This window comes from Myotis nattereri (assembly GCF_964212035.1).
Source record: "Myotis nattereri genome assembly, chromosome: 3".
Lineage (NCBI taxonomy): Eukaryota > Metazoa > Chordata > Mammalia > Chiroptera > Vespertilionidae > Myotis > Myotis nattereri.
This window is the reverse complement of record NC_138077.1, coordinates 198,404,347-198,432,142: the sequence shown is the minus strand read 5'-3', so window position 1 is coordinate 198,432,142 and position 27,796 is coordinate 198,404,347. Positions and strand designations below refer to the sequence as shown.

Here is a 27,796-nt window from a genome sequence, read left to right as displayed (position 1 = left end):
GCCCACCTTCCCCTACAACCAACCCCCTGCCTTGGAAATGACACACATGCACCCAAGACAGAACCCCCCTCCTTGGGGCAGGGTGCTTGGCACAGCTTCCCTCAGGCAGCCTGGACGTCTTGGGCTCTGCCGCTCTGCCCAGGTGTCTCCATGACCACAAGGTGGCGGCAGACACCTGCTTTCTTTCTCCCTGGAGCCTGTTTCTGGCCCCACCAACCAGAATCTTAGCTTTCCCACCACCTGCATCAGCTCTTTCCTGCCCTCTCAGGAAATATGCCTTCAAGTCCCGTTTACTGGCTGTGCAATCGCCAGCAGACCACTTTGCCTCTTGCAGCCTAACTTTACTCACCCATAAAATAGGGGCATCTGATGGGGACAGGTTAGTGGCACCTGGCAGATGTATAACAAGCCAATCGTCGGCAGCCATTGCTGTTTCAACAGGAGCTTCTGGAGATGACATTTTCCCTGGGGAGGGGTTCTCCTGGTAGGACTGCCCCCTCTCCACACCGCAGCAAATCAGAGGAACTCCTAGACCAGGGGTGGGCAAACTTTTTGACTCGAGGGCCACAATGGGTTCTTAAATTGGACCGGAGGGCCGGAACAAAAGCATGGATGGAGTGTTTGTGTGAACTAATATAAATTCAAAGTAAACATCCTTACATAAAAGGGTACGGTCTTTTTTTTCAATAGTTTTATTCATTTCAAACAGGCTGGATCCGGCCTGTGGGCCGTAGTTTGCCCACGGCTGTCCTAGACAGTGGGGTCTTTCAGAGCCTTTAAATGTTCATTGGTGGGCACCTCCTGTGCCCATGCATGGGTCCCTCCCTGGACGGTGGCAGCTGACAGTCTTTTCTCCATCCTTGCCAACACCCATCTCTCCTTTGAAGGGGGCTCTGCAGGATCTTGCCCGCCTCAATGTTATCCTATGGATCTGCCCCAGGTTTCAGATATATCCTCCTGGGGAGAAGGCTTTCTGAACTGTCCCCCGATTCTCTCTCTCCTCTCAGAACCCCCACCCCACCTACCCATGACTCCCATACCCTAGCCAGAACATGGCTATCTCTACCCCAAAGACTCCCTGGCTATCCTTAAAAGTCAGTATCTCTCCCCACCCCAATTGCCCTGGTCTTCACCTGGCATTTACAGCCTCCCACAATTCGGTCTCAGGATCCACTCTGTGCTCCCAATATACTAGACTATTTTCTGCTCCCAGAGCACATCGTCATTATTCTACTTTCAGGTCTTATGCGGGCTATTCCTCTACCTGGAATGCCCTCTTCCATTTCCATGTAGTAAATTTATACTGCAAAGTCTAGCTGGGAGGTCACCTCCTCCAGGCACTCTTCCCTAACCCTCAGAGGGGATCCTCTCCTCTCTCTGAGCTCTGGGTGGACGATTGCTTTAGGGCCTTTTCACCACGGGAATGCCCATTAAGTGTGGAGAGCAACTCTGTTTACAAATGGCTTTTCCTTCCAGGATCCTGGAGTCAGGAAGAGCAGGCAGGCTGAGCACCATTACCTCATTGGACTGATGAGGAGACCAGCTGGGAGAGAAATATGATTGGCCAGATCACATGCCCTGTAACTGGTGGAGTCGGGATTCAAACCCAGTAGCAGATTCTAGCCACACCTCCTACCTCCGGCCTGAGCTTTGCCTTCAGTCTCCACCATTTCTTGTGGCCTGGTCTTGTGACTCTCTTCTCCTCTCAGACTGAGCAGAGTAGTGGTCAGTTTTTAATCATGTGGTCAACCAAGTTTTTCTTAAAATAAATGTATTTTTATTGATTTCAAAGAGGGAGAGGGAGAAAGAGATAGAAACATCAATGATGAGAGGGAATCATTGATCAGCTGCCTCCTGCACACCCCCTACTGGGGACTGAGCCCCCAACTAGGGCTTGTGCCCTGACTGGAAATCGAACTGTAACTTCCTGGATTATACATTGATTCTCAACCACTGAGCCATGCTGGCCGGGCAGTCAATCAAGTTTTATTGAAGGAAGAGATGTGTCCATTTCAGCCTTATCCTCCCCGCCCCCCACCCCTACCCCAACCAGTCTCCTGGCCTCTTTATCACCCAACTCAAGACTCAGTCACCCAGTCGGAGCTGGTGGCAGTGTCCAGGCTCTGAAGGATAAGGATTTGGCTGAAGGCCCAGGCAACTCAGAAGAGGAGGAGGGGGAGACACAAACAGGTCCCTTTCCTTGCCCTCACGCTTATCAGTTCCCCCACAGGCCCCAGGCAAACTGGGTGCTCAGCTTAAGGGAAAGACCTGCCTCCTGCTTGTCATCTTCAGGCCGCCATTACTTAAGAGCTGTGTGACCTTGGGCTGCCACTTCCATCCTCTGAGACTCACTCTCTTCTGAACGTTCTTGGCTGTAAGGATTCAGAGCTCAAATGAGAAAATGCATGTAAAACAGTGATCACTAAATGCCAGTTGCCTCCTCTGGAGGTCTCCCTTCACAGGGAGCATCTCAGGAACCAAACTGCTCCGTATATTCTGGGGAGGGAGATGGAGATTTCACAGGCAGAGGCAGTGGGGCAAGGGCGACAGCACCCCCACTCTCATCTCTATAATGACAAGAAGGCTACATTCACCCCTTACAAGTACACAGGTGACCTCAACAAGAAACACAGGCTGCCTGGGCAGAGAGGCCCCTGGGCAGGGCAGAGCTCTCTAGGTCCTCAGGGCTGGGAACAGTTTGGGGGGTTGGGGTGCCGGGGGCAGGGGGACCTGTTTATATGACACACAGAGAGACAGACACAAACAAGAGTCACACCCTCTATGCAAAGTCACCAACACATGGGTACACCCTCACATGCACTGATGCACTCCCCTACACACACACACACACACACACACACAAATACAGAGATGAGACACACACAGGATCAAGATCACCAACACACTCACACAGGTACTCCTCACAAACTCAGAAACAGAGTCCTCCCTGGCCACCCCCAACACACACATTCATAGGCACACACCCTTATCAGGCCGGGCAGGCGCTGGCCCTGCTGAGTCACCCACAGGCAGCTCGGCCCAACAGAGCCGGAGCCACGTGCCCGCCCCAATCAGGGAGGAGGCGGGGCCTGCGGCAGCTCCTCAGCGGAATCCCAGTCACGGCAGGATTCTCCCTGCCTCGCCCCTTCCCTTGAAGACCAGAGTCAGAATGGGGGGTCGGGGGGGCGCTGGAGAGGAAACCCCAGTGCTAAATTGAGACATTCTCCCCTGGGTGCATGAATGCATGTGGGGACAATTAAAAAACAACACTAGATCCATTACTGGGTATTTGCATATGTATTTTCTCATAACGTTTAATGTTCACCACAGCTCTATATAGAGTTGGAGCTATAATTAGTCCTATTTTACCCCAGAGAGAAAGTGACTTGACCAAAGGGCATAAAGCTGGCAAAATGCAGAGCCAAGACTCAACTGCCACCAAATTGCAAGCCCTTAACCACTGGGCAATGTCACCTGGTGGGCAGGTGAGTAGGTGGGAAGGTGAAAGTTGTGTCAATATGCTTGGAGCTTGGGTGTGTGTCAGCTTGGAGCCTGTGTGTGTGTGTGTGTGTGTGTGTGTGCATCGGTCCACAGCGCTAGGGTCTGAAAGTGTCTCAAGTGTCTAGACTTCTGATGAAAGGAAGTAAAGCTTCGCTGGTGGGTTGGAGCTCACCCACCTATATCAGAAAGCACCCCTCAGCTCTAGGGGCTCAGTCAGACCCTCCTCTGCAACACTGTGAGCTTCTTAAAGGCAGGGGGGCCAGGACCCTGGAGTCTAAAATAAGACCGGAGTCAGAGGAGGCTTCAGCAAATTCGGGGGGCTATACATAAATGTATGACCTTGACATATCATTAACATCAATAATCATAATAAACGCTAACACTTTTTGGATCCTTAGCCTGAGATGGGCACTACTCTCAGTATTTCACATGGATTATTTCACTTAATTCTCACGACAACCCTTGGGGGAAATACTTTATAAAAATAAAAAGATTTTTAAAATATTATTTTTAGAGATAGAGGAAGGTAGAGGGAGCGAGAGAAACATCAATATGAGAGTGACACATCATCGACTGCCTCCTGCATGTGACCTGACTGGGACCCGCAACCCCTCAGTGCCCAGGATGACGACACCCAGCCAACTGAGACATTTTGGCCAGGGCGAGGGCAATACTTTTATTAACCCCCCTTTCCAGAGGAGGAAACTGGTTTGGAGAGGGTTAGTAGCTCACCCAAAATAATGCACAGCTCGTAAGTGGCAGCATTGAAGATTGAGACCCAGACAGTCTTATGCCAGAGCCCATCTAGTAGAAAGATCACCGACCTCAGCGGAAGGTACTTGCCCACAATGGGCCTCAGTTTCCCCCATTTGCCCAAAAAAGTGACTAGCTCTCTGACCTGAAATATCCGATGCTCTTATTATTCTGTGATTCCTCTACACAGAAGAGGGATTAGGTTTGTTCTCAGTGAGCAGGAATCATAGAAGGCAGATTTGCCGAAACCGGTTTGGCTCAGTGGATAGAGCGTTGGCCTGCAGACTGAAGGGTCCCGGGTTCAATTCCGGTCAAGGGCATGTACCTGGGTTGCGGGCACATCCCCAAGTGGGAGATGGGCAGGAGGCAGCTGATCGATGTTCCGCTCTCATCGATGTTTCTAACTCTCTATCTCTCTCCCTTCCTCTCTGTGAAAAATCAATAAAATATATTTTTAAAAAAAGAAGGCAGATTTGGCCTTAATTTGAGGAAGAGCTTTTGAAGTTTCAGGATGGTTCTAAAATGAAAGAGGCCAGCCTGGGAGGAGGTGAGCGTCCCGTCATTGGCGTTATATGAGCAGAGGTCTGAAATGAGGCAGAGGGGAGGAGACCTGGATCCCTGACTATGCAAGCACCTTCTAGCACTCAGATGAGCCAGCAGGAGGGGAAAGTCTCCGAGAGGAGTGGCAAGATGCGGAGGAGAGGAACCAGAACCCACATTCACTGAATGCCACCTACTGTGTGCCAGACCTGGGCTTGCTATATTGCTAATTCTCAGGAAGACACGGTAAGATGTATAGTTAAGGAAACTCAGATTCAGAGAAGTGACTTGCTCAAGGTCACACAGAACAAAATGGTGGGCAGGTGATCCAGGTGTCTCACCACGGTCACTTTCCTAGGTCACCGAAGACCAACTCCGCTCCTTCCTCTCTTTCTGACCTTAGGGGCACCACCACGTGGTAAATTGCATCATACTTTTGCCATATGACGTCAGAGACCGTACCAGCCAATCCAGGAGCTCCCTGTTCAACCCTCCCTTAAACCCCTCGGGTTAACACGCGGCTGCCTAAGGCTAGGCGTCCGGGTCTGGCCGCACCTGCAGCCCCCGCCCCTTCCCGGTTGCAACGCTCCCAGTCCCCCGCCCAGTTCTCCCCGCAGCCCCGCCGATTGGCAGTTGCCCGCGCCAATCAGAAGGCCTCCCGGGTCGGGGGCGGGGCCTCAGCCGGAGTTGCCCTGTCAGTGCAGGTGGAGGCCCCCGGCCGGGGAAAGTGGCAGGAACCTCTTAAAGGGAGAGAACAGCGGACGGAGAGAACGCGGTCCGGCTCGGCCCGGCCCGGCCCGGTCCCCGCCCCGTCCGGCCCAGGTGAGCCCTGACCACCCGTGGGGAGACTCCTGGTCTTCGGGAGGGACGGGGTGAGGGACAGATAGACCCACTCCCAAGGGCTCGGGCCGTCCCGGTAACGCAGAGACCAGAGTCTAGGGCTGGGGGAGTTGGGGTCTCGGCGCCCCGGATTCTAAATTCCGCACCGGGGAGCTAGAGGGTCCTGGGCGTCTTGAAGTTAAGAGCGCGGGGAGGGGAAGCGGCGACCGGAGGGGAGGACGGGCAGCTCGGGTCCGGAGCTGGTCGCTCGCCGCAGGCGGTCCCGGGCCTGCCTGGGGGGTGGGGGGGAATCCCGAGTTAGGCTCCCGCGGACGCGTCTCTGCGGGGTGTGCAGCCCACGGTCCCCCGCCCCCACCAACCCCGCCCTGTTCGCGCCCGGCACGCTCCTGCCGGGTCCTGCGCAGCGCGGGCTGCAGCCTGCAGCCCGGCAGGCGGGTAGCGCGCAGCGGGAGGGGGCCCCCCCAAGCCCGGCCCGGAGCCCCGCGCCCCGCTCCGGTCCTTACGTAACTGACTTTGAGTTTCCGGACTGCGGGACCCGCGAGGTGGGGCGCCGGCGCTGCCCCACACTCTCCCTTCTAGGCTTAGGGGACTTCCCTCTGCCTCTCTCTCCGAGGGCGCTGCCCGTCTCAGATCCCGGCTTGCTCCTTTCCTCTATTCCCCGTGTGTCTCACCTCTGGTCGCTGTCGCCCAGTTCCTTCCTGGCCCTGTCCTCTGCTGCTCCCCTAGAGTGTTCTCCCCCTAACCTACCCCTCCTGGCAGACCCCGCCTCTTTGGGGTAGAACTGTTCTCACCTCCAGCAAATTGGAGGCGGAACTTGTCCAGACAACCCAGCCCAAGTTTGCCCCGGAAGGGGGAGGGGAGGACTACCCTGCGAGGGGGAGGGGGTGGTGGTCATTGCTCGGCTTCACTCGAGAGGGAGTGGCTGACCGACGGCAGCCCCTTCTCTTTTCTGCAGCCCTTTTCTCCAGAAGGAGGAAGCTTGGGGAGAGCCTGGCTGGGGCTGGGGCTCAGGGCAGCTGGGAGTCCCTGTGAGAACTGCCCGGTGTCAGGTCAGGGTCAGATCCTCAGCTACGGAAAGGGAGTGGGAAGTAGGGCCAGAGCATTGGCACAGGGCCCTGAAGTTTGAGCAAGCGTCCCACCTTCACCCCAGTTCAGGCCTGGGCATGGGAAGATCAACAGGAGGAGGCCAGAGGCCTTTCGCATGGGGTGGGAGAAGGGCACAGGGCAGCTAGAAGGGACAGGTTATCAGGTCTAAGGAGCACCTGCTGGATCACCCTCCGTCTTCAAGGCCTTTCTGTGTGTGGGAGAGGCTGACACCTCAGAAATAACGCCTGTACCCTGCTGCTGTCGGTGCCTGTAAACAAGGTCTTATAGCAGTCATGAGGTGGGAATTCTTATTCTGACTAGGGGTGGGGGAGGACAGACTTTGCAGAGTGAGGTGGAAGTGTTGGGAATTAGGGGATCCAGAAGCTGTAGGAAGCGGAGAGGAGGGAGGGAGGGAAGGGGATGTCCCCTGCCCTGTCGGCTTTGCGTGCAGCAGAACTGGGTTTGAATCCTGGCCCTGCCGCTTCCTTGCTGTGTGATGTTGTTGCATGAGTCATTTCACCTCTCTAAGTCCCAGATTCCTTTAGTCAATAATCCAGATCTCACAGGCATTAGCAGAATCAAATGAGGTAACGCATGTGCAGCGACCAGAATGGTGGCTGTTCTGAGAGCAGGCCAGTGGGGGTGTTTTCACAAGGGGTGGAGTGGGGGAAGGCCTGAGGTTTCCTCTGTGTACATAGGAGAGTCAGGCAGGGCTTGCCAGGTTTCAGCAATGTGGGATGCAGGTGGAGGGCCTGGGCGTGTGGCTGATACTCAGTGAGGCAAGGAGGTCCACACCCGTCTGTCTGCTGATCTGCCCATCTCTGCGCTGCCTAGACCAAGCTGGCCTCCCTCCTGTAGCCCGCAGGTGCCAGTAGGAGCTCCCAGGGTTCCTAGGCTGCCCCGCCCCTTAGACCAGTGCGGGTGGGGCCCCTGGCAGGACAGGGTCGGCATCCCCTCTGCAGAGTGGATCCTGGCCGGGAGCCTGGCTGGCTGTGCTGGGCAGGAACAGCCCAGCCTGGCTGGGAAGATGCTGACACTGTACAGGCCTTTGGAAGCCGAGAGCTCTGCTGGCTAGGGTCGGGTCGAGCACTGGGACCTGAGCTGCAGGGTGAGACAGAGGCTGGGGTGGGAGTGATGAAGGGAGATACAAGGAGAAATAAGATACAAGGAGCCTGGGCAAAGCTGTGGAACCAGAGAGGAACTTAACAGGGTTAAGCCCTAAGTCTTTCCTGAGCTCCTGCTGTGTGCCATGTTCAGGTTTGCTAGCCACAGAGCTGAACAGGATACCCATGAATGGTTCACCATGGAGGTCATGGTGGGCTGAGATTTGTTAGGGGTTTGCAGAGTAGACCTTTATGATAGTCCCCTGAAAGGGGGTGGGGGGTATTGGGCATTTAGAATTTCCCAAGGGCCTAAGATTCAGATGTTTATTAAAGGGGTCAGGATTTCACTTCCTTATAGTCTATGGACCAGTCACTTTTCTCCCTGGGTTTCAGTTTCCGTTTCTGTGAAAAGAGAAGGGAAGACGAGCCTAGAGCCGTGGTCGGCAAACTGCGGCTCTTTGGCCCCTTGAGTGTGGCTCTTCCTAAGCCTTAGGAGTACCCTAATTAAGTTAATAACAATGTACCTACCTACCTATTTAGTTTAAGTTTAAAAACTTTGGCTCTCAAAAGAAATTTCAATCGTTTTACTGTTGATATTTGGCTCTGTTGACTAATGAGTTTGCCAACCACTGACCTAGAGTCTCTAAAAGTCTTCCAGCACCCATTGCTATAGTCTCCAGGACCTGTTTAGGGACTTTGTCCATCCCCTACATCATCCCACATGAGGGAGAATGGACAGAATGGGGCAAGGACAAGGGCAAGGGCAAGTGAGATGGGCCCCCAAGTCCTGTTCTTGTCCTGCATTCTCTAAGCATAATTAGAGATGTACTTACTGTGCATGGAAGTCTGTGGTAAGCCTTCAATATGCACATTAACGAATGTCTTCCTTACAGCCTCATGAGGGAATAGGTATTATCCCTCTTTCACAGGAGTTCAGAGAGGTGAATTGACTTGACCAAAGTCACACAGCTAGGAAGTGGCTGAGCTGGGATTTGAACCTAGGTCTGACCTCAAAGCCCAGACTCACTATAAGGGGGAGCCTCTTAGGTACTAGCTCTTGCCTATGCCCAGATTGCACCCACATTGTTTACCCCTTACCTATGGAACCTGCCTGACACCTGCTGGGTGAACTCAGAGCTCTGGGATATTCAGGCTGTGCCAGTGCCCACTGGGCCTGGTATGGGGGGAAAGGAGCAGAGGGAGCAATCTGTGGGTCAGCGTCCCACCAGAAGTTTCCCCAGATGGTCAGCAGCAGTTGACTATTGCTCGGGTGCAAGAGCTGGACACTGTGGTTATGTGGCCAACTTTGGACTTCAGTTTCTCCACCTAGAAAACTTGAATTTTATTATTTATTTTTAATACGTTTTTATTTATTTCAAAGAGAGAGAGAGGGAGTGAGAGGGAGAGAGAAACATCGGTGAGCTGACTTCTTCACAACCCCTACTGGGGATCAAGCCTGCAACCTGGGCATGTGCTCTGAATCAAACCAGCAACCTTTTGGTGCATGGGGTGATGCTCACCCAACTGAGCCACACCGGCCAGGGCTGTGAAACTTGAGTTTTAGTAGTTGCATGCAGACGTTTCTTGGCCTATGGGTTTGTAGCTGAAGTCAACAATGGGGTAACAGGTTAGAGGCGGGGTTGGTGTAGCAGTGCCTGAGCCTGTGGTGAAGGAAGAAGCGTTTGGGCCCGGAACAGCTTGGATCCTGGGCTGGCTCTTTGACAGCTATTTCAGATGAAGCGACTGAGGTTCAAAGCCGTGTCTGGGGCTGTGCAGCTAGTGTTGCAGAAAGGGAAAAAAGCAAGGGAGGGCCTGGAGAACAAAGTCTCGGCAGATGCCAGTTGGAATCCTGGCTTGACCACTTAACTAGGCTTGGAGATATGAAGCGATGTGGCCAGAAACACACAGAGGAGTCCCTTCTCACTGTCCTCATCTGTAAAATGGGAATAGTAATAATTTCACCTTTGTCTACTTCCTGGGTTATTGTGAAGGTCAGAGGAGATGAGGCATTTGTAGAGTCAGGTGAGAGTGTGGGTGCCGGGTATTTTTCAGTCCAAAGCTGCAGTTCTGGTTATGTGTTTGTGGGGAGAGACACTTCTAATGGCCCCTCTGCTGAGATGCTTTACCCTGGTGATGTGTGGAGAACAGCCGCAAGAGTGCCACACCATTTATTGAATGGGCTCAGGGCTTCGCCTCTCATTGTCTTCTTTAATCCCTACCTTGCCAGGCAGGTGGTGGCCTGACCTGTACTAGGTTCCTCTAAATCCTATGCCTACAGTTCCCTGTAATAATCGTAGCTAACACTAATGGACAGTTTATTGTGTGCCAAGCATTGTGCAAAATGTTTTACATATGTTCACTCACTTAATTTGCACAACAACCATGGAGGTGGGTACTAATGTTATCCCCTTTTTACAGATGAATAATTGAGGAGGCCGAGGGGTGGGGGTGGAATAATTGAGGCACAGAGAAGTTAAGAAATGGCTCCAGTGTCACAAAGCTAGTGAGTGGCAGGGCCAGGATTTGAACCCAAGTTCTCATTTCCTCCTTGAAGCACTCATCACAGCTGTAATCCAGCTAATATTATATGATTGCCTCCTTACTGCACTATAGGCTCCATGAGGGCAGGGACCATGTCTGTCTACTTCATACTATATCTCCCACACTTGGCACACAGTAGGTGCTCAGTTACTCTTTGTCCACAGGGATCCTGCTGCCTCCAGCTGGGCTGGGCCCTGGGAGGCCTGATGAGCTCAGGGTGAATTATCAGATTATCAGGTTGCTGACTAAGAGGGTATCTGCCCCAGCGGAGCCCCAGAGGTAGAGGGAGGGCAGAGTTTCACCCCTGGCCCAGGCCCAGGCTGAGGAGGGGCCCCAGAGCTTGTTTGTTGGTTGTGCTTGTGTCTCACTGCTGTCCTTTGCTTCCATGTGCCACTGTGGTGATGGCTCCTCGGCTTCCCCCTGATTGGCTGCGTGACCCCGATGGCTGCTTCTGGGTGAGTACTGGGTTGGCTAAATAGCTGCCCTGTGGGCTTGATTCTAATGCATGTCCTTTGGCTTTTGAGCCGCTAGGAGGTGTAAAGGGAGGCCCAGGGCTGGGGGTGGAAGAACTGAGAGAGACTACTCTGTGAAATTAGGATCCTGTCACAACCATCTGACTTCTCTCAGATGCTTAACCCACTGATGTGATTTTTGGGTCAGGTGGTACAATGCAAAGGTCTTTGGGGCTAAATTGGTCTGGAATAAAATCCTTATTCTGCCATTTGTAGCTGGGTGGGTCTTTGCATCTCAGTTTCTCATCTGTAAAATTGGAATATTAACACCTACCAACATAGGTATGTTTGTTCTTTTCTTCATGTAATCCCCATGAGGACAGGGATTTTTGTTCATCTGTTCCCTGCTGTATCCCCAGCATCTGGGATATAGTGGCATGTAGTAGATGCTCAATGAATATTTCTGAATGAACCTGTTTATTCATTTAGTGTCACTATTCCCCATCAATGTGCTTTGTATTGGATCAAATGGCTAATGGATATAAAGTGCCCAGCATCATAGGGGCTCGTGAATGTGGGTTTTCCTTTTTGCTCACTAGACTGTGAGTTCCTGGGGTTGGGGGACTCTGTACTGAGCTCTGGGTCCTCTGTACTGAGTATGGGGCCAAGTACCAAGCCCATCAATTAGCAGAGAGAGGGGCCTAGGTAACTAGACTAGAACTGGGGAGGGAGTGGTAGAGCCTCTAGGTTTCATCAGACTCAGGGGAGAGGGGTGGCTGGGGAGATCTGGGGCTGAATGTGGGCGGGGTGAGGAGGGACAAGTCATTCACTTCCCTGAATCTTGGAGACCTCATCTGTGACATGCATACAAGGAGCCAAGGAGAAGTGCCAGCTCAGGGCCCCATGTGATACTTGTTGGTTTCCTCCTAACCCTGGGCTCATTCTCGGATGGGACCAAGTAAAGGGTCCCTCTTTTTGGCACCTTTCTCTTTTAACTTGCTATCTAGCTGGGACTGGAATCTATGAGTCAGGAGTCTCAGACTCCTCAGCAGCCTGGCCAGGGCCCTGGGACAAGGGCTGGGCTCTGCCCAGTGTAGAAGTAGCTCAGTGGAAGTCTCAGCTTGGTCATTCTTTTGCTGTGTGACTTGATTCACTAACCCGCCTTCTCCAGGCCATCATTGCCTCACCTATAAAATAGGGTTAACAAAGGACACTTTCCTTGAAGAATTATTTAATGAGCAAATGGATGGATTAGGCATTAACATTGCTGTTACTACTTGGGTCTGGCGGAGGAGGCTTCAGGGCGGGCCCCGGAGAATTACATCCCATCTCAGCCTAGGGATCCTGAGAATGTCTAGTCCACATATTGATTATTGCCATTCACTGGGTATTTCTTATATGCTGGGATGGTTGTTTCTGCTATTTTAGATACATTATCTCATTTAGTCTTTCCAGTGACCCAGGCATTTTGACCCCACTTTATGGATGAGGGAACTGGTGCTGAGTAAATCAAGTGAGTTACCCAGAATCACATAGTTATTTAGGGGTGAAGCTGGGGGCTCAGACTCAAGCCTGCTCATCAAGCCCAAATTCTTAGTGTCACACTCTTTTATCTCCCCTGAGGAGACAGATACTGTGTTTGAGTCATTTCTGTTAATCTCCAATGCCCAGCATGGGGCCAGTGGGAACTACTGAGCTGTTTGCTGAATGAATAAATTCACACACACACACACACACACACACACACACACACACACGGTACCTCCTCCCAGGACTGCAGTTCTAAGAATTTTGAAGACAACAGAAAGCTGGAGAAATCCAGACACCACAGTGGTTTAGAGTCAGACAGACTTGGCTTTGAATTCCGTATCTATTGCTTACTTTTGTGACCTTGGACAAGATCTTTAACCTCTCAGCCTTAGTTTCCTTATCTGTAAAATGGGGATAATAAAAAAAAACAAAACCCTACCTACCTACCTCCTAGATTCTAGAGAGTTCTTATGAAGATTAAATAGTGCCAATGAGGCACATGGTGAGTAATCAGTGATAGTAATTATTGTTATTACAGTTATAATTATGAATATTATTTGGGGATTACAAAGATATCCCTCTTGGGACAGTGAGACCAGATCTGGGAGGGGTCTGCTGGAGACAGGCAGGTGGCAACCTAGTCTGACAGGTTCTGAAAGGCATCTGTAAGGTGAAGGGAGGGAGGAGACCTCTTGGAAGGTTATCTAGTCAGTCCCCTAGTCATCTGCTCTCTCTCTATCATCTGCTTTCACTAACATCCACTCTTTGACAGAGCATAGCACACAGAGATGAGTCTGTGTTGTCTTTGCCCCCTACCTCCCCAGGTCTTCAGAGTCTGGTTTTGGGGGAAAAGATACAGGAATCACCAGCTCCACCTTTGATCGATGGACTGAAGTGTGAACTGTGAATATCTTCTCGTGCAGAGACCGGGAGAGGGGCATTCCTAGCTGAAGGAACTACTTTGCCAAGCTGCAGAGCCATGACCTGCACTCAGGGGAATGGGATTGCAAAGACATGCTCAGGAGAGTTGGGGAACTTGACCCAGAGGCAGTGGGAGGCCTTTGGATATTAAGCAGGGGAAAAACATAGTCATGCTTGTATTTTGAGAAGATCACTGGTATAGGGGAAATGTGGGAGGGGGTGGGGAGAGGCAAGTCTCCAGGTGAGAGATGCTGAGATATGGGGCAAGGATTGAGCCATGGGATGAGGAGCAGTGGGGTGGATGTGAGGTTTGCTTAGGAGGCAGAGCCAGCAGGATGTGATAGTGGAGTGCCGTGGGCAGGCAGGAGAGGAAAGAGGTGAGAGTGAGATCTTGGGGTGAGATCCGGGGGACATACCTGGGAAGAGGAACCAGAGCTGGCTTGGGGTGAAAAAGCCACTTGTCTACTCCTTTCTACCTTCTGCCTCAGTTTCCCCAGGTAGCTTCTGTGTCTGAGCTGGACACTGGCAAGGCCTCTGGCCACCAGGGCCCATAGCTCCCATTCCTGCCTTGGGGGTCCCTTGTGGTGACCCTGGCAGGTCTGGCAGCAAGGACAGCTCTTGAGGTGGGCGTCAGACAGGGGCTGTGTGGAATAGAGAAGCCAGTGGTTGTAGTGCTACAGTGCTGAATGTCTGTATGACCTCTGAAGTCACTCCCGCCTTGAGAGCGGAGATAAGGAAACCTGTTTTGCTGCCTCAAAGATTCAGTGATACAATGCAATTAGAGACAACTGTCATTTATTGGACATTGACTGGGCACTGTGTTATAGGGGCACAGAGATGACTCAGATAGGATTCCTACTTCTTGGGAAGCATGAAGCACTTCTGAGCAAGCCCAGCTGAGCAGGTAGTTAACTTTTCTAGGCATCGGGGGAGGAGATATTCAGACTGAGATTTGAAGGATGAGTAAGGGCTCTCTAGGTGGGTAGTAGAAGGAAAACATTTGGGCATAGGGAACATCTGTGAAGGTTTGAACCCACGTAATGTGCTCAGGGCACGTAAGTACTGTAGTTTGGTATGGCCTGAGCATAAAGGGAGAGATGGATGGTGATGGGAGATGAGGCTGGACAGGGAAGCAGGGCCCAGACCATGGAGGGCTTAGAAGATGGTCACTTTGCAGATGATCACTTGCTCCCCTCTCGTCCCTGCACCCTCATAGCTGCCTGCTCTCTGTTCTTCCCACTGAGACTGCCAGGGCCCTTTCCTCGTCCCCCTCCCCTCCTATGCCCTTCTCATCCCTACCCTAGTCAAACCCAGTGGCTCCTCTCTCAGGAGTCGCCAACCTGGGTTCCCTACCAGCCTGCCACTTAAGTCTGCAGTCACGTGTCCTCTTTGAACCTTAGTTTCCACCTCAGTGAAATGGGGACAACAGGCCTTCCTCACAGGGAAGGGCGGAGGCTTCGATGAGGTAATCCCCACAAAGGGCCTTGCACATGTAATGGACACTCATAGAAAGGATTATATCATGATTTGGACTGCTCTGTCCCCTGGTCCCACCCACTGCTTCCCCTGCCTCTCCTGGCAGCCTGATCTGGCCAACAAAGGAAGGAAAGGATTAAGAAACAAGCCCAAATCTCCAGAGGGGGCCTGGCCCTCTGCCAGCTTCCCCCTCCTGCCCCTGGTCCCCCTTGGCTGCAGGCCCAAGGACACTGTCTTGAGGCCTGGGCTTCTTCCAAGGCCCCACCCTAGAAGCTTCTCTCTGGCTAGAGGCCAAAGCCAGCAGCAGCCTTGAACAAGAGACACATACTTTGAAAAAAATGTACCTTTATTTTTACTCCCTGGGAGCTGGTAATCAGCCCCTTTCTTTGGGTGATGAGGAGAAGAGCAAGTGTGATGTCCTGTATCCGTGGGAGGCCCCACAGTCTGGGCAGAACTGGGTCCCTGAACCTCCTGGATTCTATAGCAGAGGCTGGTGACCAGGTTCCTTTTGGTCTAGATGTGGAACCTCCCCTTAGAGCAGGTGGCTAATGGCACAAGCTCACGCAGCAGAAACGTAGGTGTCTGGACCCTTTTCTGCGCCGTCCTGTGAATGGGTATGAAGTGATGACTGGCTTTAGCTGTCACTGTATTTCTCTGAGCCTCAGCTTTCTGTGCCGTAGAGGGGCTGATTTTACCGTGAGGGCGGGCAATGATGTAGACAAACCACCCAGCCCAGTGCTGAGCACTCTGAGTCCTCAGTGGTAGGGAGCTAGTGTCACCGCTGTTGGAACTGCTGCCTTTAAGGACCTTCTCTGCCCTCCCTCTTTTCAGTCCAGGGACTTGGAGTTTTGATACAGTTTCTTGTTAAACAAATGACACCCAATAAACCTGTTCTAAAGCCAGAGGCTCAGCATCCCCCCCTCCCCCCCCACTTTCCCCTCTCCTGGTTGGCTGGAATGCGCTAGCCTCACCCTTAGCCCGGTTTTGGCCCCTGCCCCCAGATGCTCTCTGCCCTCCTGGATCCCAGCCTGCAGTCTCTCTTCCAGAAGCCACAGGAGGCCACTTCCCCGTTTGCACCTTTCTCCGATCAAATGCTACTGTAGTCACTTGGGAAAAGCAGAGTCGGAAGGGTCCTGCATCACCCACACCTGGGCTGAGGAAATAGAGGTAGATTGTGAGTTCCTGAGACTATCCTTAGGGAGCTAGGACAATGTTAAGACTTTTGCAAAGGCCATGAAATGGGCCTAAAAGAGAACTCCTGGTAGAGAGGAAGGACCAGCAGACGGGAGGTTGGAGGGCTTCATCTCTCCCCCAGCCTGTCCTGCCCTCTCTGAGCCTCTGTTTTTCGATTTATAAAAGGAAGGGGATGGATTGATGTCAGAGGTTTCTACTAATATTATAGGATTAAAAGAAGGGATTTGGGAGCTGACAGACCTCGATTTAAATCCCAGTCTCACTGCTTACCAGCTGGGGGACCTCTAGCAAGTTGTTTTACCTCAGCGAGCTTTAGTTTTTTCACTTATAAAGTGAGAAAAATATCAGCACCTTCACATAGGATTACTTAAGGACTAAGTTAGATAATTTGGGGAAAGTTCTCAGTCTATAGTTGGCACATTGGAATTATTATTGTTATTCATGATTGAGTAAAGACAAGAACAAGAAATCCATCAAAGGCAGTCAGAAAATAGTTCCTCGAAGATGAATCTCAGAGGAAAGGAGGGTGAGGGGGTGGGAAGAGATTAACCAAAGATCTTATATGCATATATGCATTCCCTATGCGTGCAAACAATAGGATAGTTAAGGCCTGGGGTGGGGTAGGAACCCAATAGAGGCGGGTAATGGGGGAGGGGGGGATGAAGAGGGGACATCTGTAATACTCTCAACAATAAAGATATATAAAAAAGAAAATAATTCGTTGGGAGGGTAGGACTAGAGACATGTGCAGGATTCATTCATCCGTTAGTCATTCAGTCACTCAGCAGGTAATTTGGATTTGGATAGATAAGACACAGAGAAGAGGAACCAGGAGGCTGGAGAAAGCTGGAGTCAAATAGACCTGCCTATAGCTGCTTGATGTGGAATCAATTACTTGTCTTCCTTGGGTCTCACTCCCTCCTCTGTAAAATGGTGAGAAGAGTGAGCTTAATCCTTACCTCCAGGATTGTCCTAAGGCTTAAAAGCGTGCAGGTTCACAGTCGGTGATCAGTCTGTCTGATTTCTTTCCTCTTCCAGTTCTGTTAATGACTGGAGGTAGATTTCAGGCAAGTCCTTGAATATGTCAGGCACACTTCTGCCTCAGGACCTTTGCACTTGCTGTTCCTGTTGCGTGGAACACTCTGCTCCCCAATACTTTCGTGACTGTTCTCTCCTCTCCTTAAATTTTTTGTTTATGCTCCTTCTCAGTAAAGCCTTTTCTGATTATCCTATTTAATATTGTAACACCGTTTCCTGCCCCAACACCAACACTCCCCATGCTCCATCCTGGCTTATTTCCCCCCATAGCACTAATCACTCTCCGACATACTATATTTTATTGAATATTTGTTTATTGTTTGCCTCCCCTGACTGGAATGTAAGCTCAGTGATAACAGTGATTTTTGTCTGTCTTGTTCAGTGTTATATTCCCTATACCTAGAACAATGTGTGGTTCATGGTAAGTGCGCAGTAAACATTTGTGGAGCGAACGAATGAATATATAAAGCCGTTTCTCTCTGGGTCTAGCACTGTGCTGAGCACGTAGTAGATTCTCAATAAATAATCGTATGAGTAGTCATCGTCCTTTCCAGTTGTCAGATAATATGTTGGGCTGGGTCAACCCTGAAGCCCTTTTCTTCTGACATTTCCTGTCAGGGCATCAGTTTCAGATAGAGTGCCCACATCTTTTGTTCCTGAGCCTGAGCTATGCAGAATTTCTAGTTCAGGCTGTTTGGCTGTTGGGCCCACAATGGTTATTATGTCATTATTGGTAATTAGCACTTAGGCTCAGAGGATGAGCTTTTGTTTTTCAGCCTAAATCACAGCAGAGAGTTGTGCCAGCCACTGGGGCCTAGGCCTGGAGCAGCTTCCTCTGTAACTCCCCACTTCCCAGCTATGGGCCCATAGCTTAGGGAGAACCAGGGGCACCTGGGTAAGCAGGTGCCTTCCCCAGGCCGTATTCTGCAAAGTTTCTCGCCTACCCCCTGGACTCTCCATGCCTGGCCAACATATAGGGGCTCCTACATAGAGGGGGCTCCCTGTGCCCCTGCGGGTGCTAGGTTTAGGGTTTCCCAGTGTCCAGCCATCAGGGATATTTTCTGATGCTCAGGATTCAGGTAGAATGGGTGGAGGAAATAACCCTGGTTTTGACTCAGGAGCCTGGTTCAAGTCCCTGCTTAGCTGCTGTGTTGCTGGGAACCTTAGGCACACACATCACTGCCTCCTCCTGGGCCTCAGCTTTTTCATCTGTCCAGTAGAGATAAAGACATCTCCTTAGCTTCATTGCGAAAGAGAGGCAGGGTAGTGTAGTGAGCAAAGGATAGAGTTCGGAGTCAGACACACATGGCTTCCCAACTGTACCCCCTTCTAGATGTGTGACATTGGGCAAATTGCTTCACTTCTCTGACCTCAGTTGCCAAAGCTATAAAATGGGGTTAAAATAGTACCCACTCCATAAAGTTGTGAGAGCTAAATAAGAGAATGCAGGTCAAATACCTAGCACATAGCAAGTGCTCCATACATCTTTGCTGGTAGTTTTATAATGGCCATTATGGAAATGCAGGTAATCTGTAAATAGTAAGAAGAATACTAGCAGTACAGCCAGGCAGATGTGGGTTTCAATCCTAACTCTGACACGAAGTGGGTAATCTTGGGTAACTTTTCTCTTCTCTCAGACTCTACTTCCTCATCTGTAAAATGGGAATTATAGTCATATCTTCCTCCAGGGGCTGTTGGGAATGTTCAGTGACATGTTGTATATATAGTGCTAGTTGATACAGTGGTTGGCACATGTCATCCCCATTTTATAGATAAGAGAGGAAAGTGACTTGACTGAACTCCCATGTATCTCAGTGGGGAAGCTTTGATCTGAACCCATGTTGGCCTGCCTCAAAAGCCGATGTTCTTTTTACTTCTTCTTGCCATCACCCATGTAGGGGCTGATGATGGTGATTGTTATGGCTGCTGGTCTCATCTCATTCATTCTGTGATCCCCAGTGCCTATACAAAGGCGATGCTCAATGAGTGTTTGTTGGATGAAGAAAAGGGGTACCAATGTGTCCTCACTTCCAGATAGGCTTTTACCTTGCAGGTGAAGAATTTTTGGCTTGGTTGAAAGCAGAATACAAATACAAATAAAAAGTAACAAGCATATGCAGTGCAGGTGTGAGCTTTGTAATCTGCAGAACCTTTTGCACCCCTCCCATAATTTGATCCTTCTTGCTACCCAGTGTCACATCCTGGGTAGGCACTGCCGCCTCCCTCGGACTGGTGAGGATATGGGAGCCCAGAGAGGGTGTGTGGGCTGAGTGTTTAGGTCCCCCACCCCAATTCATATGTTGAAACCTCAAACCCCAGTGTGTTAGTATTTGGAGATGGGGCTTTTGGGAGGTAATTAGTGTTAGATGAGGACATGAGGGAGGAGCCCTCATGATGGGATTAGTGCCCTTATAAGAAGAGACACCGGAGAGCTCACTCTCTCTGCCATGTCATGGCACAGAGGGAAGGCAGCCACCTAGAAGCCAGGAGGAGAACCTGACCAGGTTGCCATCCTGATCTCGGACTTCCGGCCTTCAGAACTCTCAGAAAGTGAATTTGTTGCGTAAGCCACCCAGTCTGTGCCATGGCAACCCCATCTGACTAAGGCAGAAGGTAAGTGACTTGCCCAGAGTCACACAGTGAGTGATTGGCAGAGCTACGGCTGGAAGTTATTTGTAGTCATTTGTCTCTTTCTTCCTCACTGAAACCCTCCCAGTCTCTGGAAGGCTTAGAAATTGAGACAAGCGAGGTTACTAGTTAGATTCCCGGTCAGGGCACATGCCCAGGTTGTGGGCTCTATCCCTAGTACGGGTGTGCAGGAGGCAGCCAATCTATGTGTTTCTTGCTCATAGATGTTTCTATCTCTCTGTTCCTCTCCCTCCCGCCCCCTCTCTAAAATCAATGAAAACATTTTTTTTTTTTAAAGAAATTGAGACAAGCTAGATAGGCAGCTCAGGGACTGTCCTGTCATAGCAGCTTTGGAGCATCTTGGAGCAAGTCAAACCTGGGCATTTCTGGATGCCAAATCCCCGCTTCTTCCCTATAGCTCCTCCTCTGTCCTCTCCCATGGTGAGGGGAGAGCCAGGCTGACTACGAGTTTTAGAAGAGGCCCAACTAGCTGATGGCACTGAGCCTATCCCTGTGTTTCTTGGGAGATTCTCTAGCTAGTGGGTTCCCTGCCCTAGAGAGAGAGAATTATTGGGTTAAGCTTGAGAGAGCTGGAGGCTTTGCTGGATCAGGGTCATTAGGCTCACTCAAGCTGGTGAGAGAAGGGGGTTGGGGGGTGGGTCATGGGAGGCCAGATCCTTGGATCCCTCCTTGAATGTCTCAGGGCTGTAATCAGAAGGAGTCACAATAGTCTTCCCCTGGAGTCTTGGGACAGATGTTTTGTTTTGACTTGAAAAAAAAAAAATATACACACACACACACACACACACACACACATCCTATATAATAAAGAGGTAATATGCAAATTGATCATCACTCCAACACACAAGATGGCCACCCCCATGTGGACACAAGATGGCTGGCAGGGGAGGGCAGTTGTGGGCGATCAGGCCTACAGGGGAGGACAGTTGGGGGGGTACCCAGGCCTGCAGGGGAGGGCAGTTAGGGGTGACTGGGCTGGCAGAGGAGGGCAGTTGGGGGCAACCAGGCCTACAGGGGAGGGCAGTTAGGGGTAATTGGGCTGGCAGGGGAGGGCAGTTGGGGGTGACCAGACCAGCAGGGGAGGGCAGTTAGGGGTGACTGGGCCAGCAGGGGAGGGCAGTTGGGGGCAACCAGGCCTGCACGAGAGGGCAGTGGTGGGGGGGACCAGGCTGGCAGGGGAGGGCAGTTAGGGGCAATCAGGCTGGTAGGGGAGCAGTTAGGTGTTGATCACGCTGGCAGGGGAGTTGTTAGGGGGTGATCAGGGTGGCAGGCAGAAGCGGTTAGGGGCAATCAGGCAGGCAGGCAGGCAAGCAGTTGGGAGCCAGCAGTGCTGGATTGAGAGAAGGATGTCCAACTGCCCGTTTTGGCCCAATCCCAGGCCTAAATGGGCAGTAGGACATCCCTCAAGGGGTCCCAGATTGGAGAGGGTGCAGGCTGGGCTGAGGGACACACAACCCTCCACCCCTCCATGCACGAATTTCGTGCACTGGGCCTCTAATATATATATATATATAAATTTGTTGTTCCACGTATTAATGCATTCATTGGTTGATTCTTGTATGTGTCCTGACCAGGGATTGAACCTGCCATCTTGGTGCATCAGGATGGTACTCTAACCAACTGAGCTACCCAGCCAGGACCAGGACAGATGTTGATGTTGCTCATTCATATAATTTCCAGACTGCTTTCCTGAGAGTGATATGAAAGCAGTATGGAGCAGAGGACAGTGGGATCACACAGACCTAGTTTAAGCTGTGTGACTTTAGGCAAATCACCAACCATTTCTAGGCTGTAGTTTCTTTAACTGTAATTGAAGCTGATAATAACTTGCAGGGTTACTATAAGGCTGAATGCAACCATGCATATAAAGTACTTAGGATGTTCCAGGCACATAGTAAACACCTCATAACTGTAGTTGTTACTATTTTTAGTAATAAATTCTCTCTAAAGTCCCTTCCAGCTTAGGCATTCCTAGGTTTTATGGCTGTAGAATTTCGCCTGGCCTCCAGCTTTGGGAGGGAAATGTAGCTGAAACTTAGAAGAAGGCAGTGAACAGAATCTTGTAATAGGGGTTGGGAAGTTTAGGTTCAAGTTAAGGCTCTGCCACCCCTATATTGTGTGTCCTTGGGCAAGTCACTTCCAGTTTCTAGACCCATTTCTCAAACTGCTTAAAAAAGTTAGCAACTTGGCTTGAAGGTCCTATCCAGTCCTAACATTTGTGAATCTAGCGGCCTAAAGAAATACCTTAGAACCTACTCACCAGGCCCTCTTTTACAGTTTCAACTTCCTTCCCTCTGCTTCTGGTTTCTTGGAGCGTCTGCACAGCAGAAAGGACATACTTTGCCAACCCTAATATATATCTTTGTTAAACCTCATTGATTTTTTTTTTTTTAAGAGACAGTGGAAGGGAGGGAAGGGGGGAGAAAGAGAGAGAGAGAGGACACATCGATTGGTTGTCTCCCGAACATGCCTTGACTAGGACTGGGGATCAAACTTGTAACCCAGGTATGTGCCCCAGATTGGGAACTAAGCCCATGACCCTTTGGTGCATAGGCTGATGCTGTAACCACTGAACAATGCTAGCCAGGGCCAAATTATATATATATATATATATATATATATATATATATATATATATGCTTTTTTTTAATGAACAATTCAAGTCTTACTACTAGAAACAATCCCCCCTAGAAATGCATACCACTGTATGAACAGTAATTTTCTCACCCTGTTATAGCTTGCTTGATTTATCATTGGTGTTTAATAGGTCAAAAATGACTACAATTTTATGACCATGGGCTGGATGGAAAGCTCTACTCTTCATGTAATTTTATTCAAAATTGGTACCAGGATTGGTTTTTATTCAAGAATGATTGTTCAGAACACTTTACCGTGGGCCCAGCTTTTCAAAGCCTTCTTCATCTCTTGTTACCGCCCCCCCCCCCCAACAGACAAATGTTTTCCACGAGCCCTATCATTGGGGTGTCAGGCCAGCTGTGTCCCTAATACGCCCATGTCCCAGATTTGGTAATGGCTCAGATTCCAACTGTGCCCCCACTCTACCCCCACTTTCTTTCAATCTCATCTCTTCCAGGTCATCGGAGGTCCCATCTACCCTCCCTGGCTTTCCCCACTGGTCACCACCTAATTTCACCATCTGATTTCACCCTCTTTCATGCAGCTGGTGCTTGCTTTTGCTGGAGCTCAGTTTGCAATGGGGAAGGATTAGGACCCTTTCATGCCTGTCTCTCTCTTTTTTTTTTGCTTAGTGGCCTTGACCGCTCCTGGGACTGACAGGCAGCCAGCAGGGCCTGTATTCCCTAGGAAGGAACAGGAGGGATGGTGGGGGAGAGCGTGGCGGGCTCAGCTGGCAGGCGGGATAGAGATGGCCCCTAGAGACCCTATCCTGGGGCTTGGAGCACGGCACCGCCACCACCCAGATGTGAGCATGGAGTAGGCAGGGTGGGGCTCTGAGTTTCTGCCTAGGTGATTAGCTTCAGAAATGATGCTTGAGACCTTTATCCTTGGTACCCAATGGCAACCTCTGCAGGGTGAGCTGGGACTCAATGTCTGGTTTGCAGAGGCCTCTTTTGAGAGGACAGGTGGACATATGAGTAAGGGTAGTTTCTCTGCCTTCAGATTGGGCAGTGGTTACCCCCAACCCCCAAATATGTGTTGGGCCCAGCTATACTCAGGGCATTTAACTTAACTGTTATTGGTGTGCACCTAATTAATAACAAAAATCCCCCTTGTGTGGATGGTCCTTTATAATTTACAAAGCTCTTTAATTTTCAGGCTAAAAGCTAGGACTAGAATTTAATTCTTTCAGATTCTAAAGCCTGTGCTAACAGTTCTTGGTGTGGATTTTAAGAGTGGTTTACAACTGCCTGTGTAGCCATTTTCTGCTAGCCTGAGACCCCCTACTTTTTCAGGGTGATGTTTCTTAAATATTGTATACTCAGTGCATCAAAATAAGCCTCTTTAATATGCTGTGTCATTACCTAGCACTTCACAGCACAGAGACTATTATTGGTCTTTATGAATCTGAATTTGGTGGTAGTGGTGAGCTGTCTTGTGGATTTATCCTTCATAGTAGCAGATTTCCAGGTCTAGTTGTAGTAAGCCTCTGAGGTACAAAGGTGGTAGAGCTAGAGCTCCCCAATCAGAAGCATGGCTGAACTGGAGATCGTAAGACAGGGGACCAGAGTATTCAAAAACAGGTGCTTCACTCCTAGTACACAGAATGACCTTGGCCATGTCACCTGACCTTATAAGCCTCAGCTTTCTTATATATAAAACTAGAGACTCAGTGCATAAAAATTGTGCACTGGGGAGGAGGGGGGGGGAAGGGGGTCCCTCAGCCCGGTCTGTGCCCTCTTGCAGTCCGAGACCCATCCGGGGATGTCCGATTGCCGGCTTAGGCCTGCTTCCCCTGGGGATTGGGCCTAAGCAAGCAGTCAGACATCCCTCTCACAGTGCGGGACCCCTTGCTCCTTACTGCCCACCTGCAGTGGAAGCGGGAGAGGCTCCTGCCGCTGCCGCTGCACTCGCCAGCCATGAACCTGGCTTCTGGCTGAGCGGCCTCCCCCTGTGGGAGCACACTGACCACCAGGGGGCAGTTGCTGTGTTGAGCATCTGCCCCCTGATGGTCAGTGCACATTATAGCGACTGGTCGTTCTGCCGTTTGGTCAATTTGCATATTAGGGTTTTTTTATATAGGATAACTTGTTCATTAAATGAAAAAGAGGGACAAAGTCCCTGCCCTCCTGGGGCTTGCAGTCCAGTGGGTCTATACTGCAGCAGTTTATTGAGAAGGACAGCAAACAAATAATACATATATAGTAGAGTCAGGTAGAAGTAAGTGCTATGAAGCAAAATGAAAGCAGGACAAGGGAGTGTGAGTGGAGGCAGTTTCAGATAGGGTAGTCTGGTGGTCCTCTAGGGGTTCTCAGGATGTTTCAAACAGATAATTCATATACTGTGCTCAGTTCAGTGCTGACAATTGAGTGCTTAACAAATATATTATTATGATGTTTCCCAGCTCCACATCTCTCAGTCCACATTTTAGCCTCCAAATAGCAGTAATAATTCTGTAGCTCTTACTATGAGCTAGGCACTGTTCTAAGAACTCTACATATTTTAACTCATTTAATTCCTACAGCAACTCTTATGAGGTAGAAATTATTATTGTCCCATTTCATGGAGTCCAAAACAGGCACAGAGGAGGCCAAACACCTAAGGAGGGCTGGAGTTTGAGAACTGAATCGAGGTAGTCGGTTTCCCGAGGCTGAGCTGGGATGTGAGAGGGCTGTGATTAGATACTAAGAGACAGTGTAGCTGGCACAGACAGGCTCTGATGTCAGATTGTCTGGCTTCTTATCCTGGCAGGTGTAAGCCTCTCTGCTTGGGCTCCTTCTCTAAAATGGGAAGAGCAGAACCTGCCTTACCTTATAGAGACCATGCTGAAAACAGAGCCTTCTTTCTGCTCTGTGGGGCCACAGCCTGTTCAGAGACCAACCTGGCAGGGAATGTGAAAGGTCAAGCGGCCTCTGAAACTTCTGAAAGGAAATACAGGCACACAAGGCAATTGTCAGAGCAACCCTAAGCTCAGGTAGGATTTTTATGATTTTGAGGGTGCCAGGGCAGAATTGGGAGGTCGTTAAGCACAGAGGACAGCAGAGATCTTGGCGTGGCCACACTTGGCTTCCATTTCAGGCATTACACAGCTGCCAGGACAGGTAACATCTAATCGAATGTCAGGGTTAGAATGGCATCTAGAGATGGTTAAGTTACCAGAAGGGGAAACTGAGGCCCAGAAAAGCTCAGTGACTTAACCAAGGTGCATTAGGGGGCGGTCAGCTGGAGTAGTCTGGCAGCAACTTCATCTTCCCCTGATTTCAGATCTCGGCCTATTACCTGGCCCTCCTCCGGGTGGAAAGGGCCTCACCTGCGTCCTGGGCACTGGCTGCCTCATTCCCACGTGGGTGCCGCTGCAGGCCAAGGGCACCGGGCTCCTGAGCAGGTTCGCCTTGCGCCTGCGCACACGCCGCCAGCCCCTTGCCTTTCCCCTCTTTTCTCTCCCCTCCCCATTCCTTAACGGCTAGGGGAGTGGGGAACCAGAGGAGTCAGAACTTGGCTTCAGCCAATGGGATGACGGGCCGCGGCCCAGCCCCCTCCTCCCCTCCGGCACCGTCCAATAGAAATTTACTACAATGTTGTGGCGACCCGAGGGGGAGGGGCGCGCGCGGGCGGGCGGGCTGGCTGCGGGCCGGGCCGGCCTCGCTTCGCGGAGGGAAGGCGGGAGGGCGCGCGGCGCTGCCTCCTGCTCGCTCACTGGCTCCCTCCCTCCGCCGGTGGGTTAGTCAGTCAGTCCGCCTGCAGCCGGCGAGCCCGAGAGTCGCAGAGGGCCGGGGCCTTGGACGCCGGCACCTCCTCCTGCCATTGTTCATCCGGCAGCTGCAGCGAGCGGTGGGCGCGGGACCGCGGTCCCCGTAGCACCGGTGAGGCGAGGCGAGGCGGCTGCAGCGTGCAAGCCGGGTTGCGGGAGGCGGGGCGCGGAGCTGTCCCCGAGGGGACGGTCCTGGCGGCCGCGGTGGCGCCGCAGCCTCTTTGTCTCCAGCCCGCCGCAGGCCCGGGGCTGGGGGGCTCCGGCTGTGCGGCCCCGGACGTGGGAGGCTGAGGGGCTGCAGCCGGGACGCGACGCGGCGGCCCGAGGAGAAAGAGGCGGGGCCGATGTCGGGGAGCGTTTCGAAGTTAGGCTTGGATTCGTTGGTGACGCGGGGAAATGTGTCTGGTCTGGTCCGTCCATCATTGCAGGAGCCTTGGAAGGAAACCAAATGGAGGCGAATTGCGGGTTCCGGGCGGTGGAGGTGTCGGGTGCCGCGGCCGCGCGCTTTCCTCCGGACGAGGCAGCGGGCTGCCTGGAGGAGTCGGGCGCAGTCCGAGGGGTGGCGGGAACCCCGCGACGACTTCCAGGCCTTCCCGCCATAGACGCTCGTGTCATTAAACAAATTCGCCCGCACGGAGGGCTCCAGTGCGCTCTCCCTTAGTCGTCACGGTTCCCGTGACCAAAGGGTTAAATCTGTTCTCTCAGCGTCGTGACCTCCTTTTCCAGTTCGTGCATCTGTCGGCTTGGAAATCTCTCCTCCTGCTCGCGGGGCTCCCCCCCCCCCCCTTAGTACCTGTGGAGACTGGATGGAGGCTCGCCCTCCGAGATGCACCGGCCCGGCCGGCGATTCCTCCCGATGGGGCTGTGCCGGGCGGGCTCCTGCTTCCCAGGGGCGGGCATCTCTGGGAAGCGAGAGTGACCTCGCGTGAAGCCTCGCTGCCGGGCTGGTTCCTGGCCGCATGACAGCCACTGTCATCCTGTTGTCTCTGACTGTCCCCGCCATAAATGACTAGTCTGTGGAGGCTTGTCGGGTTTTGGCGTGTATTGCTGATTAGGAGATAGTGGTGGGGTTTTTTTTGTTGGTTTTTTTTTTTTGGCTTTTTAAAAGAGATGCTGAGCTTTTTTTAGTAGTCTGGGTGCTTTCACAGCTGCTATTTTGTTCTTTCTGTTTTTAGGGAAAATTGCAAGAAATGGCTATGTCTTGTATCCTGGATATTGTTATAGTGGTTTTATACTCTCTTGAGGATATACTGTGTTCAGTGCTGTTAATCATGACTGTTTTCAGTATTCTCAGTCCTGGCCAAAACCTCAGTTGGTTTGGTCCTTTTAATTAAGTATACAGGCACACACATACATAAGGTAGCCTCTGCATCTGTATCTGTATCTCCCTTGTACACCACTTCTCATCCCAATTTTGTGAGTGTGGCATTAACCCTTACTCTTTATGGGAACTTAGCTACTCTCCATTTTCCTTTTTTCTAAATTAGAAACATATGAGTTCTCTGTTGGCTGGCCAATTTTTGGCTTTATAACATAGTTTCTCGGGATGTGATTAATATAATCCATGTAGAGTATATAGCAGAATATCTGGCACACAGGAAGCACTCAGTAAATGACAGATTTAAAAATGGCTGTAATAACCGAGCATCAGATTGCCTTGGAATGAAGTGCTGATTCAGAGTGCTTTCTATAGGAAGGTTATAATTAAGGTAAAGATAGGCATTATTATTTTTTAAAATATATTTTTATTGATTTTTTACAAAGAGGAAGGGATAGGGATAGTT

The 27,796-nt window shown here is 51.1% G+C and overlaps 1 protein-coding gene across 2 annotated transcripts in view; it reads left to right on the top strand.

Annotated features, from left to right (window-relative positions):
* Positions 1–5,483: 5,483 nt before the first annotated feature.
* Positions 5,484–27,796, top strand: part of EPB41 (erythrocyte membrane protein band 4.1) — a 164,156-nt gene continuing 141,843 nt past the window's right edge. The window contains exon 1 of one of the 2 annotated variants that reach the window (XM_081087827.1): positions 5,484–5,616. Coding sequence is in view for 1 of the 2 variants with exons in the window: in XM_081087828.1 (XP_080943954.1) it covers positions 10,806–10,819 (14 nt within the window). In the remaining variant the exon portion in view is untranslated. Of the gene's footprint in view, positions 5,617–10,273; positions 10,820–27,796 lie in introns of those variants that run through there. The other variant, XM_081087828.1, reaches the window with a different exon arrangement.